A 17,400-nucleotide genomic window follows, 5' to 3' on the forward strand; every position below is an offset into this window, starting at 1 on the left:
AGTTTGTATGTCCTGTGGCTGAAAAAAGTTTATTACTAAGTTGCACAAGTCTTCACCAAGTTTCAGCTTATAAGCAGTACCTAACTTATCACCAATACTACTCTGTTACTGTAAAAAAATCAACTTATTGTGAATCCTTTTGAGTTGTATATTTCCATGCTACGACATTCACCATCACTGTGTGTTCACAATTACCACAAACAAAAGCTTCAGCAGCAGCAATACAAGACAGAGGAGCATTGTGCCCGACAAAATAGAGCTTCATGAAATTGTTTTACATGACATTAACCGGTGTATTGAAAACTGTGCATTATGAGTAGGTAAACGCTGTGCTTCCTCAGGTTGGCAGTTCAAGTCAGGAGGTAATGCGAAATTCAACCCCAAGGTTTGGTTAACAAATAGTACTATGTGCAATACAGTACTAGAGTAGGATACAGCGAAGTGAACAGAACATGGCAGCCGACATGACAGTATTTGTGAAGAAAGGCGAGAAGAACAAGAGAGTGACAGGTGAAGCATTTGAACTTAAACATGACGCGCAAAAAGGCAGTGAAGCATCAGCACCGTTTGAAAGAAAGATATAAAAATGTGAAACAGTGTATCAGCATATTGACCTCTGCAAAACAACAGAGATCAATTGATATGGACGGATTATGTCCTAGTTTCATGACATGATGTATAAAACAGAAGATTCGGATGGGACATGATCGCACAAATGCACACAAAGGGTCGCTCCCCGCAGGCATTTTAGATGGTCAGACATTTACGATGGGGGAGGGGACCAATTTGGCATCTTATAAAAGTAAAAACGTGCAAAGGTTTTTGACACACATCACATTTTCCTAATGGTTCAAGTGTCAGGATGATGTATATCTCCAAACAAAATCAATCAATATTAAACAAATGTGACTTATGCAACCATATCTACCACTTGAAGTACTAAATTACACACGGTTGAAAACCGATTTTTGAGTAATGGTGTGAAAACTTTGAATACATCTCAGCTGTTTTAAATCTTGGTGTACAGGAGGGTCAGCAAAATAAGAGTGAAACAAAATGTAGTTTGATGTGCATAAGTAATAAATGTCGATACAGAGGGTCGGCTTAAAATGTTACAAATTATTTACCACTTTTCCTTCATTAAAGGATTTGGGATCAAACACACAAATCTTTTTTGCTCATTAAAACACATTTGCTAACAACATTACTTTGCAGATCAACTGGTAATTCTGGTAGAAATTCGGTATCTGCATGTGTGTAATGTCTGTACAACAGTTTTACCAACATGGACCCCAATTATCTTAGAACCTAATAGACTCCAAGAACAATGAAAGTTGTTAGGTCATGCCTACAGGCTCCGTTACAAACAAAAAAGTGTGAGATAAATTCACCACAGAAGGTAGACAGTCGAATAAAATCAGCACGATTGAAAAAACGAACAAAAATAAAAAACACTCACAGGAAAAGCATTTGCACCATATTAATCATGAACTTTGATGGCAGCATAAAATGAAATCAGATCTTTACATTATTGATTTCACGCACTTGTGAAACAACATCATTGCGATGATTGACATCTTGTATGTGCGAAAGGTGGAACTTTGGAGAGTTTTCAGTGGATGATTGACGTTCGGTCTCCAGTGCATTTATTGCGTTTGTCGCAAGATGAAGTGATGGAAATAATAAGTAAATGTCATCACTATCACCTGAAAAGCAAAAAAAATATAGGTAGATATGAGTTTTATCAGAAAAAAATATGGGTTTAGTCACACACCACAAAGATTATTTTATGTCAAAATTTCGATGTTGATCAGTATTATTATATTCATTTGCAGGATTTAGGGTGGTGGTTGTTGGTAAGTGCAAAATATGGGGAAAAAAGCTTTGAGTAACAGTGATACCTTTGCTCTCAAACTGGACAATCTTTGCACTGTGTCGGGCAGCAAATTTATTTAGCATTGGACAATTGATTCCTGTTTCATGACACATCACCGACATTGGATAAACTTCATCCATTACATTACATGATTTGTTAGCTGTATGAAAGTAAATGTATTTTTGTACTGATTTCAAAACAATTTCTGTCTGTCAACATTTGAGCAATTGTTTAACTATTAAACTTTTAGCAATTTTTAGCAACTTTTAACTTTTTTAAGCAATAAACTCATATAATAATGAGTTTGACAAGTACCATCGGTAAGTTAAATAACTGAAACCTATAAAAACGGTTCTGAATAAACCAAAGTAATACCTTGTAGTGAGTTTGCTCCAGTTTCTAAATTACTTGAAACACTGTTACCACTGGATGGGACACTGTACTTGCTACCTTCACCTAAGCCTCCAACTTGAAAAGGGTAAGACGGTGACTGCATGGGAAAATGAGGGGCCATGTATCCTTGAGGCATTGGGGAGTAAACGATGGGTGAGTTAATATGCATGTTGTTTGGGAGTTGATGTTGGGGCAGATTCTGTAAAACAGGGAAACAAGATTAAACATAATCACTATTCTTCTTTATCCTCTTGACAACATAAGCATTTTGTAACTTTTGCCAAACCTGGTAGGATTGAATTTGATTTGTGTTGTTAGGAAGTACATAATAGACAGGCTGAGGAGATGGTGAAGACATATAATTGTAGTTTATGACCCCAGGTGCTGCAAAACAAAAACACGTGTTTACTATTTTAAAGCGAAGTTTTTGTGAATAAAACTTGGCAGAATGACAGTTTTTCGTTTTAAATTTTACGTCTATTATTATTTTGTTTTTAAATACAATGACTTACTTTGATGAGCACAATAATCATTTGACTGTTCCCCAGGTAAAATGTGAACATTAGCTTCGCACACAGGTGGTCGCATTACATTTGTGGAATAAACATGGGGTTGACTCATTAGTGGGTGGGATCTGGCCAATACTGAATGACCGGCTTTAACGAAGTTGGCATCATTTGGGGTGTAAAATGCCACACTACCTGGTCCAGCATGAATTGGGGGAACTGCATTAGCAGGAACTAAAGAAAATGATGTAAACTGCAATTGGTGCCAAGCATGATATGAAAACCACTGATTTATACACTGACCTTGATTGTAAATGGGTTTGGTGTTGTCTGTCAATACAGGAGCTGTATTTGGTGCTGCAGTATTTGAAACCATATTTTGTGATGTTTCCTAAAATAAAGAGACTTTGTATCAGTTTTTAAATATAAAAATAAGACATTTTTCTGTGACGGCTGTTATAAAACAGACAAAAAACAACAATATTGGCCAACATATTCAAAATTTCAAAATGATATTTTACAAGCCATAGTGTTTTTCCAGTAAGTTTAAATCAAGTCTTTTTAAAGATATTTTAAGAAAAATCAAATTTGTTGAAGTAAATCAAACATAAATATACAATTTCCTTTTATCATACATGGTTAAAGTAAATCATACACAACATATCAAAGAAAATTGCTAAATAGCTGATCTTTGTTACAGCACATTTACAATGATTCATGGAGTTGAGTAAAACTAGAAGGGTGGCTTAGCACATTTTGCCGTTGCATTTACACTATAACCTATTTTGAAACATTAATATATTTCCTATGCTTAATTTGTATTGGGTCCCATATTAGCCATCATCCTTATAACCTTAGTTGTTTCTGCAGGCAAAAACTCATGGGTCCCCCACACATGCAAAGTTGAAAATAATGCATTTCAAGAGATAACCATGAGAAAGTTGGGTGTTGTAAGGTAAAACACAGTGACTGGCACTAGGCTTAAATAATAATACTATCTAGGACTTTTTTCCGACACTGTTTACAAACTGACCCATTTTAGGGGGCTAGCGGGATAAATACTGTTTTTTAGGACAAACATAGTGAGATGCACATCATCTACATAACTATATCTACCATTTGTGTTAGTTTCAACCAAACCCATCAAACATTTGATGGCAAAACGAGTCGAACAATCTTTAGGAAGAAAAATACCCATTTTAGGGGGCTAGCGGGGTAAATACCGGAGTTATCAACAAAAACAAAGTGGGACGCACATCTATATAACTACATCTACCATCTGTGTAAATTTCATCCAAGTCCATTAAACATTTGATGGAAAAATGAGTCGGACAAACTTTGGGAAGAAAATAACCCATTTTCGGGGGCTAGCGGGGCAAATACTGGGGTTATCAACAAAAACAAAGTGGGATGCACATCTACATAAATATATCTACCATCTGCGTAAATTTCATTCAAATCCAACAAACATTTGATGGAAAAACGAGTCGGACAAACTTTGGGAAGAAAAAAAAGGAAAACAAAAACAATTCGAGTAAAATCAATATGTGTTCAGGGAAAGGGACCCATAATTATTACATATCTTATGATTTTCTCACAGGAAATTTAGGCACAGTTGAAATTACAGCATACATTACCTGAATGCTTGATGACCCATCACTAATCTCTTTAGCATTTTTTCTATTTACTGAAGTCTCTAAGAATGACATGTGCAAAGTTATAGTACAAATGTTCAATATTTTTACATTTCATAACACTCTTCAACAATAGATAGTTATCAGAAAGCAGTTTGTATTTGAAGGTTATTCATTTAATACAATGAAATCATAACAAACTGGAAAAAAGAGATTTATTAGTTTTATAAAATTAATTTTTTCAATCTTGGCTTAAATGAGATACCAAAAATTTTGCAGGAGACCAGTTTTTTTTTAAGGTTTTCGGTCCCCCAAAACACCTTAAAAAACACTGCAGGAGACCATCACAAACACCTTACATACCAAGGTTGCCCAACATTGCACTACACAATTTTTTTCACAGAGATATACCTGGTCTAGACATTGTTGGTTTGAGATCTGCAACATCCACAACAGGGCAATCACTCTAAAATAAAAAGAATATTTGCAAATGTCACAACTGGAATAATTTCTAAAAGGGATATATCTTGCAAACTGTAATGAGATTCTATTTACTTTTGCCATTTACACTATTATTGTCTGAACCGACACAAATGCATTGGTACCAAAACAGTGGTTCCAAATTGTGGTGGTCCGCAAGCTTGCTTGTGCTAAGAAGCAAAGTCAAAATGAGGAAATGTACAAAGTTTAACAGATTTAATTATTCTTTAACAGAAATGACATTTATTATGTAATATTGATCTGATTATTTAATTTATGTCAAACCATGATTTTGTTATTTTAAATTTTCAAACCTGGGCGTACTATTGTAACTGTTTAGTTTATTTATTGCAAATTCTTAAGTTTTCCTGAATGCAGTTTGTATGCAAACACTGTATGTCTGCAGAAGATGGCTTGGAGTAACTTACTTTTGAAGAGTGAACTTGGTCACCAGCGGAAACTTCTTTGTTGTCTGCATTTGAACTGTCCCACTGAAATTAAATAATATATCCAATCAATGCAGGTAAATTGTTTTTAACTAAGTATGTCCTATATGTACCAAAAAAATAATTTTCTATAAAAGCACCAACCCTAAAAATTAAAGGTTTTAAATAAATGCCTTATTTGCTCAGCCAACCACCACAATTACACTAAATCTATTTAATAATTCTTATTTTTTTAAATTAAAAAAAAAAGAATTTCCAATTGTTGACTTACCTCTTCACTATTGTTGGTCTGTAAAGTAAGTGACTGCATTTCTGTGTTTGCTTTATCTAGGTGAGCAGCATGTGAATAAGACTGTTTGTCGGTTTCAGTGGGTTTTGATGCAGATACCTGCACATAAACCATAAATCTTTTAAACGCTATAATGTGCATCTAAAATTTGCAAAAAACAAATGCACAAAAAACTTGTATTATGAGCATGATATGGCATTTGTTACCTGGTGAGCTTGTCCACTAGGGTAGTAGAGTAAATGGACAGGAGCTTGGGGATATGGAGGGTAGACAGCAGGATGATACACATGAAGTGGTGTGCCACTGTTACTGTTTGTTGTTGTTGTTTCTGATGATACTTGTGCCTGTTTGTAAAATATGAATTTAAATTTTGTTTATAAGGTGCTATAATTAACTGAGGTGTTTATGAAGCAATCTACATAACTACCAATGTTGCACTTTTATGATTTCTTTGACACAGTTTGACAATTTTGTTACCTTACCTGAATGACAGGACCATTCGGAGGACGCTGGTGAAGTACAGGGGGCTCTACATCTACATACAACAAAAAGAGTAAAACTATACAATTGTATATTGTTGCAAAACAAAAACATTAAATCTTACTGAAAACTCTGGTACATTTTATTCTAAAACCATAGGTTATTGTTAGTTAGGGGAAAAATGCATTTAATTGCAAACTGTAATAATAAGAAAAACAATTCAAAAATTAAATTGCTATAAATCAACATTAGAAGTAAAAAAATCCCTGTAAAATTTGGCAAATTGTATATTCCTTGAGTAATTTTATTTTAAGATTTATTATTTATTGGTTATGGTGCAATTATTTTAAGATTCTACATGACAAATTTGTACAAAGCATCAACTCAAACTTTAAAACCATACGACTTGTGGTAACATTTTCAACAAGGTGGTTTTTGACAACAACTTTTTGTCTGAATTATATAAACGAAAGTGACAGGTTTATTTCATGTAAAAATAATAAGGTATGTAGTCTTGCACCAAACCAAACTTTTTATCTTTATGTCTGAAACCACATATTACTGACTGCTGCCCCAAAACAGCTGATTTTTATTATTAATCAAAAAGACTGACAAATGACACACATGATGATCACTTGGAAGAGACCTTTCAGAAAGGTCTAGGCCAGGGGTGCACAACCTTTTTGCTAAGACGGCCGCATCGCAGATCCTTATTTCACCATCGGCCGCCAATTACCTGGTTGTTTTTGTTTTTAAATTTATTCTGTGAAAATAGGGCTTGTCCCACATACATAAACCATCTAATGGCGTCCAAAAAGCCCGGATAATTTAAAACTTGATCCACAGATTGAGCTAAACAGTCGACCAGTCTGAGCTTTTTATGACGTCATAATCTATATTGTGACGCAAGAGATGACTGTTCATTTGCATTGTTTGCATACAATAGGCGTATATAAAGTGTTATGCACAGGGTTACTAGGCTGGTAATATTCTTTACAGTTTTACAAAATCTATTTAATGCAGTTTGAAAGTCAAAATACTTAGCAAAAGAGTTTTTTTTCTGTCACAGCCGCCAGTGCAAATTTTAATAAACATGTTCACGGCCGCACAAAATCGTCTATTCGTCCGTATGCGGCCGTACGGCCGCAGGTTGTGCACTCCTGGTCTAGGCATTGATGTTTAAATGCTTTTGGGTTGCAAGAACATCACCAAGTCCATTGAATAATTGGGTGAAAAAAGTGAATTGTGTGTGAATCAATATTTTGCAATGCACCAACCAACAAATTCTTGATACCTGGATTCACAATTCCATATGGTGACATCGATGGTTGAGGCACAGTGTAAGGCTGCATATGAGGATACTGCAGTGGTACTGGCCTGGTTTGGTAGCCAGGAATGTTTGCTGCATCGGACGAATACAATATGGGATAACCGTCAAGATTAACATAGGGATTTCCTATAATAACATCAAAGACAAATTACATTCCTTTTGGTTAAAAGACAGTATAATTGTCACTAATGTTTACATGTACATGGTTATTAATTGAACCCATCAAAGCAGTGGTTCTCAAACTTTTTTTGTTGCGACGCCCCTGGAAAGGTTTTCTGGATATGCAACTCACCAGCAAATGTAAGTTAAAGAGAAAACCTATTATTAAAGTTATGTTTATTGATACAACAACAAAAAGCCACGAAACGGAACTATTCTGCGACACCCTTGGAAAATTAAAACGACGCACCAAGGCGTCGCGACGCACAGTTTGAGAACTACTGCATTAAAGTATGACATCACAGAGTATTGCAACGGAAAATGTAAAACATCATTGGAATGAATGAAAAAAATTTACAGTTACAACACATGTTTACGAAAAGTCCACAAACAGAACGATTTTACTTTCAATCTAAAATCTTAATTACCAATGTTTGTATCACAGATATAGTCAACAACAAGCAGAAAATGAGTCTAAGACAGTGGTTCCCAACCTTTGGTAAACCGTGGCCCCCTAAAAGTCACTTTTTGGCCTCGTGGCCCTCTTTAAGTAACCCTGAAGGACCTGTGGCCCCCTTGAAAAATGTAAAAGGCAATCTCGTGTTGGAATTCGGTACTAATTTCGGCTTTAAACAGGTCGAATAGAGTAACCAAGAATCCGTAATTGTGATAAACCTCACTGTCGACAAATAGTATGTGAAATAGTCCATTGAATTAGGGAATAAAGTTAACAAGAAAATGGCTTTTAGTGAGTGTTTCTTGTGAATCTACACCCGTGGCCCCCCGGAACACAGCTTGTGGGCCCTGGTTGGGAACCACTGGTCTAAGAAAAGGAAACATATATGTTCAACACAATAACAATAGTTTAAGAGAACAGTGGCCACTAAACTAGGATTCAATGCTTAATGGCTGTTAAGTACAATCAGTGTTTTTCAGCCAACAATTAGAATTAAAAACCTGGTTGATTGTGTTTAACAGTAAGTTTTCAAGTCAAGTTATTTTATAAGAACAAAACATTATTCTTTAAACCAGGGGTGTTTGTTTTACAACAGGCTTAAAATGAAGAGGCATGAAATTGTGGGTCATGAAGTTTGGGTAAAACATATTTTGGAAGGCGACAGAAACATAGTTACAGAACACTGGGTCTGCAGAATAATACAGTCTTATTGAAACGTTTTTAATTTGCCTATATGCAACTGAATTTGTGTAAATTAAAGTTATTGTGAAGTTCTACCTGTTACAGGATGTGTCAAGAGTGTACCAGGTTTTACAGTGAAACCCTCTGGTACTGCAATGACCATCTGTTTCTCACATAAATTTACCACATGACATGAACTAAAACCATTGAGAAGATCACATTTGGGAAGAAGTTCTAATAGATAGGAAAGGAGAGTAGAAGAAAAGTATTAGCACAATCATGCAGAAAGCACAAAAATGCATGCACATTTACCCAATTGGTTTCATCAAGTGTGGAAAATATAACAAAGAAATGCAGTTTAGTCATTTTTAAAGTCAAGGACTTATGTTGTTGTTTTTTTAAACAGAGTTACCAAAAATACTACATAAGTAAGCTATTTATTTTTGCTGTGGACAAAAACAAATGTTTTAACTTACCAACGTTTTGATAGAAAGGTTTTGCATTATTACTGGCAGAATGATGGTTGTCCGACCATTCTTCAGTTGCAGATCCATTGTATGGCTGTGATTGGTCAACAAACACCGATGAAGTACTGCTAGATAAACTTCCACCATCATTATTGGTGTGACGCGATAAGACGGTTATACCCGAAAAACTACTCGATTTTGCAGTAAGTCCACTTTCATTCATTCCAGTTGGAGTTGGTTGGTTTCTTCCTGGCAAACTTCCAAGATCTGCAGCAGATTTTTTTTTTAAATGTGACACAACAAATAACACACATAAACAAAGGAAAAGGTCATATGTATTCCATATAAAGCTTATAATTGGGCACAAATAGGAAAGTCAAATAGTTATGTCCAGTTAGAAACACTAAAAGTACTTTTTCCGCTCTCACACTGTAAGTAGCAGAGAATCTAAATTTGTAGACTAGAAGGGTGGCTTAGCACATTTTGCCATTGCACATACACTACAACCGTTTTTGTGAACAATATATTCCCAAAACTTATTTTATGTTGGGTCTCATTTTAGCCACTGTCTTTTATAACCTTAGTTGTTTCTGCAGACAGAAACACATGGGACGTCACACATGCAAAGTTGTAAATAATGCATTTCAAGAGATAACCATGAGAAAGTTTGGTGTTGTAAGGTAAAACATAGTGATCAGAACAGGGCTTAAACAATCATGCAATGTAGCAAACAATACAAATTCAATTCAGACAATGTTTAAACTTTGTCCCATTTACTATAATTTTTTAAAACAAAGAAAAGGGAAATAGTGGAACTATAGGGTTAAACACAACAATCAAAATCTATAAATGGCATATTTTACGAGTTATCCAAATTTCAGCCTATTCCGACAATGTTCAAAAAGGTCACCCATTTTAGGGGGCTAGTGGGGTAAATATTGGGGCTACAGGGTAAAACACAACTATCGTCAGCTTATTATGGCAAACTGAACAAACTGTCCAAATTTCAGCCAATTCCGACAATGTTTAAAAAATTCACCCATTTTAGGGGGCTAGTGGGGTAACTGATGGGGTTCTACCCCCAAACTAATAAAATATGAAATCAATGATCCAATCAAGAGTCCTGTAAAATTTTGTCGCAATCGGCCAATGTTTCAAATTTTGACCACTAGAGGTGTTTTGGCTTTAGATGTTATAGGGCTATTAACACCCCCTGACCGCCATCTGCAAACAGGTCCAGTGACCAATCCACAAACGGCATATGTCTAGTTGCCCTTGTAACACCACAGAAACCTTTCGTTTGTGGTTTGCTGCAACAACGTTTTAGACTTTGGGGGCTAGCGGGGTAAATACTGGGACTATTTGGTCAAACAAAACAAATGGCACATCTACATGACTATATCTACCATCCATGAAAATTTCATCCAAATCCATCAAACATTTCATGGCAAGAGGGTGGACAAACTTTAGGGAAGAAAAAAAAAGAAAAAAAAATGTGTCCCCTTGACATATCCTTGGTAATTTACCAGTGCTACTCCAGGGTCTTTTTTTCCATTGAGCCAGAACACGTTCCTTGTCCTTACTTCGAACTTCTTTGTGAAACCGACCATTATCAGCTCCCTAACAACCAATCAGAAAGTCAAAACCAACATAATACAAGAATTTAAATTTTCTGTTTCACTCACTTGGTTTTTAAATATCCTAGCTCGAATTTTCTCGTAGTTGTTTTCTCTCTCTTCAAACGAACGCTGCTTGTAATTTTTCCAATCCTCATGGGATAATGCCTACATGCATAAAATTGATATACACAAAATTAGAAAAAAAATATAATTATACCACAAGATAAATAATGTGAACCTTGTTGTTTTCCAACACATTGGTATGATCAAGACTTTGGCAGTTTTGCATTCTTTTCAGGATGGAACGTCTTCTCATATCTTCCTGAGCTGCATTAAGCTCACTTGCACTCAAAATGTGTTCACTAAACTTTGTATCAGGCCTAAAAAAATGGGAAAGTTGTCCAATATTTTTGAAAATTTGCAACCAGTTGCTGTACTCATGACTATAATATGTCAAGAGAAAACAGCAGAAAAACTTACAGTCTTGTGCTTTTGGTTTTATTTATGATAACAGATGTCCCTTTGGCATCAATATTATGATCCATACCGAAGTATGCTGCCACCCGATGTACTAACATTCTGTGGTAAGAAGTCATTTCAGGAAACCGCATAAATTCGATTCTGCAACACAAACATTACAGCACAGATTAACTTTTCTTGTTTTTTCTCAAGTTCATTGACAAGCCAGTACAACATCAAAGGTTTAAAAAGTGATTTTAAGTAAGAATTGTTTTCATCCTTATTGGACTCATTGGGGCATAAGACCCCAAAATTACAATATTTTCTTTACCTCTACAGTATGGTCAAATGCACAACAATGCTAACCTAATTTCTACCAGCACTAATTTGACTGATTGAAACAATGACAAACCCCACTGAGGCAATGCAAAGTTAATGACCCAAAACATATCTAAGCAATTTCGTTAAAAACTAGAATAGTGGTTTTCCTATATATTGCCGGGTTATACATACTACATCATATTTAATGATGTATCACATATTCCATTTACTATATTCATAATGGATATATATTTGGCACCTACATTTAATTGGGTCCCTATCTTTTTCCTGGCACTTTATAACCTAATTGTTTCTGCAAGCATAATCTAATGGGTCCCCACACATATGCACATGCGATTTGGTAACAGCAAAAATTTACCAATTTACTATACACATCATTTGATCTACACATATGATTGTTTTTGCAAGCAAAAACGAATGGGTCCCCACATGCGCGTTTGTGCGGATTTATGGGAAACAAACATACTGGTTATTTTTAGATTCTTAAGGACAAGCTTAACCAACTTTAGCCTTAACCCAAAAAGTTTTGTCCGTATTGTTTTTGCATCATTATTGTCATATAATTAGTAAATAGGAACAGGAAAAATACTTTTAATTTATTCTCATGCTTTGACCTTGATATTGTCGTTCAAGGTCAGTTTTTAAACACAATTTTCCAAAACTTAAAATGAGCTTGACAACTTGATAAAACGACATAGCATAGCTGCGCAAAAACAGCTGATTTCTAATCACCGACACGACTGCCTCATAAAACGTCGGTCCGGACGTCAAGCTGAGCACTCCCGCTGCATTCACCCGCCTTAATCGTAAACAAGTGAATTACTCCCTTGAGAGTTGAGACTTCTATCTGTCTGAGAAAATGGTCACGTAACGACTGCGTTCATGCGTAAAGCAGAGGCATTTTTTTTTCTATGCGCCACTATGGTCAATCACTCCCATTGCGTCAGCTGTGCACTGAGCGACAGGCAAATACGGTCATGACGTCATACGCATCGCCTGTCCCTGCCATGACCCCGCAGCGTTAACGTTTACAGCGCAATATCACTAACACCGTATCATCTTAATTCCAACCAATGAGAAAATGGTCAAGTGACGACTGCGTTCATGCGTGAAGCAGAGGCATTTTTTCCATGTGCCACTATCGTTAATCACTCCCATTGCGTCAGCTGTGCACTGAGCGAGCACAAATATGACAGAAGATTGTATGTAAAACCGTATATTTACTATTACTGAGCCGATTGCACTGAAATTTTTACCAGCCAACAAGGAGCACCCTATCCACAGCTGTTAAAAATTTCAGCAGGTTAAGTCTTGTATTTCTGGCCTCAATAACATGTGAACAAACAAACAAATATTTGGGGCTAAAGGGGTGAAAATGGATATATACAACTTTAAGTTACAAAATAGTTTAAAATACGCTGCAATGTACCAATCAAAACGTATGTAACTCCAGAAACATCTGCTTTAGCAAGTATAGCCGTTTTAAAAATTTCACGTTTTGGGGGGCTGTGGGTGAACCAAGGGGTCAAAATTCACATGGACCGTCTTTTGACCAATATCTATAATAAGTGTAAATTTGAAAAAGTTTGAACCATTCTTTCTTGACCAAAACGTGGGAACAAATCCGCGTTAAAAAAATTCACGTTTTGGGGGGCTGTGGGTGAACTGAGGGATCAAATGGGGTCAAAATTCACATGGACCATCTTTAGACCAATATCTATAATGTGTGTAAATATGAAAAAGTTTGAACCATTCTTTCTTGATCAAAACGTGGGAACAAATCCGCGTTAAAAATTTTACGTTTTGGGGGGCTGTGGGTGAACCGAGGGATCAAACAGGGTCAAAATTCACATGGACCATCTTTAGACCAATATCTGTAATGTGTGTAAATTTGAAAAAGTTTGAACCATTCTTTCTTGACCAAAACATGGGAACAAATCCGCGTTAGAAAGAAAAAAAGAAAAAAGAAAAAAGAAAAAAAGAAAAAAAGAAAAAAAAATATAGACAAAAACAATATGTGTCCCCTTCAGGGAAGGGGACCCATAATGAAGTATGGGAAAACAAATTACATATATTAGTGAAGATATATTCACAAAATTAAAAGCATTTAAAGTTAACATACTGTTTGTTGTTGACAAATTTCACCATGTCATGTTCAAGTTTTAATAATATGCTTCGATCACGAGGGTTGCTCTGCAATGCTTTCACTAAAAACTCATGGACGTCAACACCCATCGAATCTAAACATTCAGTGCTCGATTCTGAAACAAAAAAGTGTAAGTAACTGTAAAACAAAGTTACTTGTTTACCATAAAAACAACAACAAAAACCTCGTTGTAGGGTGCCATTGACATGACCGTTGTTACTGTCTGAGCAAGTGTTGTTTACTTGTTTTGTGAATTGAGTGGAAATGCGATCACGACTTGCTTGTTTTTGCAGTCGTGGAGGTTTTTCCACTTCTCTCCGCCTCACTGGGTTGCCTAAAAAATAGCATTTAGTTATGCAAAAAAGATTTTGTACGAAACATAAAGGATTGAGTTATTCCATTTTGTTTACAACACACAATCTAGCAATCATTCAGTTACCACAATCACTGGTGACACCATTGACAACTGCATGGGCATCTTCTGGTGTTTCGTTGTTTATGGCATTAAGTGAATTTATTAGCTGCTGGCGACTGTTTTGCCTTGTCATGTGACAACATGTCTCTCGCAAAGCCTGCATGAAAATATGATGAAGTAAACAGTATGTATACATCCTAGATGTTTTGTGTCAAGAAAATACTACAAAATGCCAACTCTGATATGCAGGTATAGTTGACACCAGTCTTGCATTTTGATTTTTATACAACACAAAGCTTTTTATAAATATTATGCCTATGAACTTCTGACATTCACAATCACCAAAAAAATTTAGCCAGAACATCAATATTAGCACTTACCAGGCCATATTATCTACAATGAACCTCAAAAGGACAGACATATTAATTTTATTTGCTTAAAAGGCTTGACATAAGGAGATTTTTCAGTTTAAGGTAATGTTTTCTTGGTCACATATGGCAGGCACAATATTGATCAGGTCAGCCCATTCATTCAATATAACAAAACCTTTTCAAACCAACAGCGCTATTAAAATCAGACCAAACACCTTGTGTATGTACAGATGAAGCAGGCAAAGAACTGATTCTAAAAGTCAACTGATTTTTGTAATTGACACAAACGTATGCACACAAGTTAAGAAAGAAACAAATGCCTAGATTTATTTGGAACGGGGGATGTTTTGCATCCAAAAATAACATAGCATAATGTCTTGTATTATTTTAGTATTTTATGACTTTTCTGGTTTTCTACATTGTGAGCCCAGAAGTATGTTGTTGCATTTATCCATCACTTTTTTTATACACCAATACACACACTTTTATTTGACAAACACCAGTAACTCAACATTGCTTTGTTTTATCTGGTTGTTTCATAAAATGGTGACCTAAATGCACTAAATGTCAATTTCAAAAAATACTTGCTACACAATGTCATTGTTTTTTGTAATACAAAAGTGCCAAAATCAGCTCTTTTAGTTGTTATATAAACCCGATTTTTTGGTCAGAATGAAACCACTTTGCACAAAAGACAAATAGGATTTGCCATTTTCTTGTTTTCTAGCTTTCTTGGTATTCTCTTACTTACCTCTTCTTGTGTGATGGCCACAGGTGATGGAAAAATGTTGTTGTCCGTTGCAATAAACTCATCAGCATTTTCTTCTCTATTATCAGAATTTTCCTCTCCATGAAAAGCAATTCCACGCTGAAGCGTTTTCTTTCTTCTTACCTTTGAGTTACACATAACAATAGTAAATACAGAAACATAAACAAATTAAACTAAATGTATGAGCAGTGTATAAGAATAGCTTTACACATAACATTGATGGCATTTTTAGGACCAAGCATTATAAATCTATCACATAATCAACCTAATCTAGTATAGGTTTCTAATTGATTGAATGTAAAGAAAGCCAGTAAATTAATATTTCATGTGAAATTAATGGCTCCACCCAAAAGTAGTTATCTTGATCAACAGAAATTCACTCAAGCATGAGCTATATTCCATTAAATTATGTATAATTCATTTAACAACCCTATTACTTGTAATTGCATAAACCACAACACCACAACAGTCCAACATCAACATTACAGGGTGATGAGATTTTATATTTTAAATATTTTTATTCTGTAAGCATGACCACTAACGGGGTAATAAGCAATTAAATAAGAATCCTTTTAGAATTAATGTCCAAGGTTATTCAAAACCAGATTTGTAAGTGGCCCAACACTGCTAAAAAGATAATGACAATGGTAACACATCAAAGCTTAAACTATGCAAATTTGTGACCAAATATGGTTAATTGCATTAAACCCAATGACGCATGGACCTAATAATGCTGGGATAGGATAACTGTTGCAAAACAGTGCAGTGTGGCTTTTCTTATCCTTAAAGCGATGGCAAACAAGCAGCAATGCCCTGTGGGATAACCCACTTGGCCTAGTTGAAAGTGATCAATGCACAACTTCTAGTCCCATGATAGCAAGTGGTTTTGATGGTTCCACTTTAATTCCCCAGCCAAGTTCCTAGCATGCAGAGTTTGACGAGCACATACTGCAAATTTAAATAATACCCAGCAACCTTACACTGGCACATTTTTAAAACATTCCTTTATTTCTGCACATGAGGAGCATGTTAATTTTGATGAAGTGATAGTAGCTAAATGTAATGCATGCCTTGTTTGTAGCTGGGGAATCGGGTAAGCTTTTTAAAAGACTTTTCGTTTCTTCAGGAGTCTGCATCCCGCATATCTATGAAAAATATAATAAATTACATTAGGATCAAAGCAAATAACCACACAGCTGCCAGCATAACATAATGCTTGTTGTATCAAATGTTGCAACATAACTAGTTTATGCTAAAAATTGCCATTATTATATATTTTTGAAACATGACATGACATTCTCACCTTGTTTGATGTGTGGATTATATCTGTAGATGAAACACCATTTTTCTCCATGACCTGCAAAAAAATCATAATTGTGATTTCCTTGTTTTGTGGTAGACAATTCAACTTACCTTATTATTCTAAATTATTCCATCTTGTCATGATGCACAAAAAAGTTAAATTTTGACATTGTCCAAAAAACTTATAATTTAAACTTAGTTGTACTAGTACTAATCAATCAAATCCACAGCATAAACCTGTAAAAATACACCAAATTGAACAGATGTACACTTTTTTGCTATCTTGCTTCAATGTTTGAATTTAAATTGTAAAGCAAGCTTGTAAACAATATCTCGAACAAAGGTGGTTCAGCACTGTAAGCTTTTTTCAAAAATGAAATAGACTTTCTACATTATTTTGTATTGGGTGCCATAAATGCAGTGGCGTATCCAAGGGGGGGTTGGGGGTTCAAAAATGTTTTACTGCCTCATGGTTTACAGGGTACTCCCTCAGGCCATTGTGGCAAACAAAACACACGGCACATCCACATGACCATACCTACCTGTGAAAAGTTGCAATCAAAACCACCCCGAAAATTCATGACAAAATGGCATGGACAAACTCCAGGTGACAAAATATAGTGAAATCAAAATAGGTCCCTTTTCTAGTGGACACTACCTTAGTTTAACCACCACAGTATCCTCAATGCTGTTATCCATGCCACAAAGAATCAGTGCAAATCCACATCACAAGGTGTTTTAAAATGTGATTAAACACATCATTTGCAGCAAAATATTAT

The 17,400-nt window shown here is 35.4% G+C and overlaps 1 protein-coding gene across 2 annotated transcripts; it reads right to left on the reverse strand.

Moving 5' to 3' along the window:
- Positions 1-124: 124 nt before the first annotated feature.
- On the reverse strand, positions 125-16,875 carry LOC145218062 (uncharacterized). 2 transcript variants are annotated; one of them, XM_080085451.1, is made up of 26 exons: positions 16,733-16,875; positions 16,623-16,676; positions 16,390-16,464; positions 15,302-15,442; positions 14,204-14,336; positions 13,949-14,098; positions 13,741-13,879; positions 11,298-11,438; positions 11,056-11,197; positions 10,884-10,982; positions 10,725-10,818; positions 9,208-9,465; positions 8,828-8,965; positions 7,399-7,560; positions 6,107-6,159; positions 5,831-5,968; positions 5,607-5,723; positions 5,318-5,380; positions 4,821-4,875; positions 4,413-4,471; positions 3,079-3,166; positions 2,782-3,009; positions 2,556-2,653; positions 2,252-2,468; positions 1,902-2,036; positions 125-1,706 (listed from the first exon to the last, which is right to left on the reverse strand). In XM_080085451.1, exons 2-26 carry the CDS (start codon positions 16,671-16,673, stop codon positions 1,516-1,518), a joined length of 3,165 nt encoding a protein of 1,054 aa, XP_079941577.1. In that variant the 5' UTR covers positions 16,674-16,676; positions 16,733-16,875; the 3' UTR covers positions 125-1,515. The 2 variants fall into 2 exon arrangements, with proteins under 2 accessions (XP_079941577.1, XP_079941578.1); XM_080085452.1 differs by lacking the exon at positions 8,828-8,965 and having other exon boundaries at positions 16,733-16,874.
- Between the last annotated feature and the right edge of the window lie 525 nt (positions 16,876-17,400).

Source organism: Phallusia mammillata, chromosome 3 (assembly GCF_965637545.1).
Source record: "Phallusia mammillata chromosome 3, kaPhaMamm4.hap1.1, whole genome shotgun sequence".
Classification (NCBI taxonomy): domain Eukaryota; kingdom Metazoa; phylum Chordata; class Ascidiacea; order Phlebobranchia; family Ascidiidae; genus Phallusia; species Phallusia mammillata.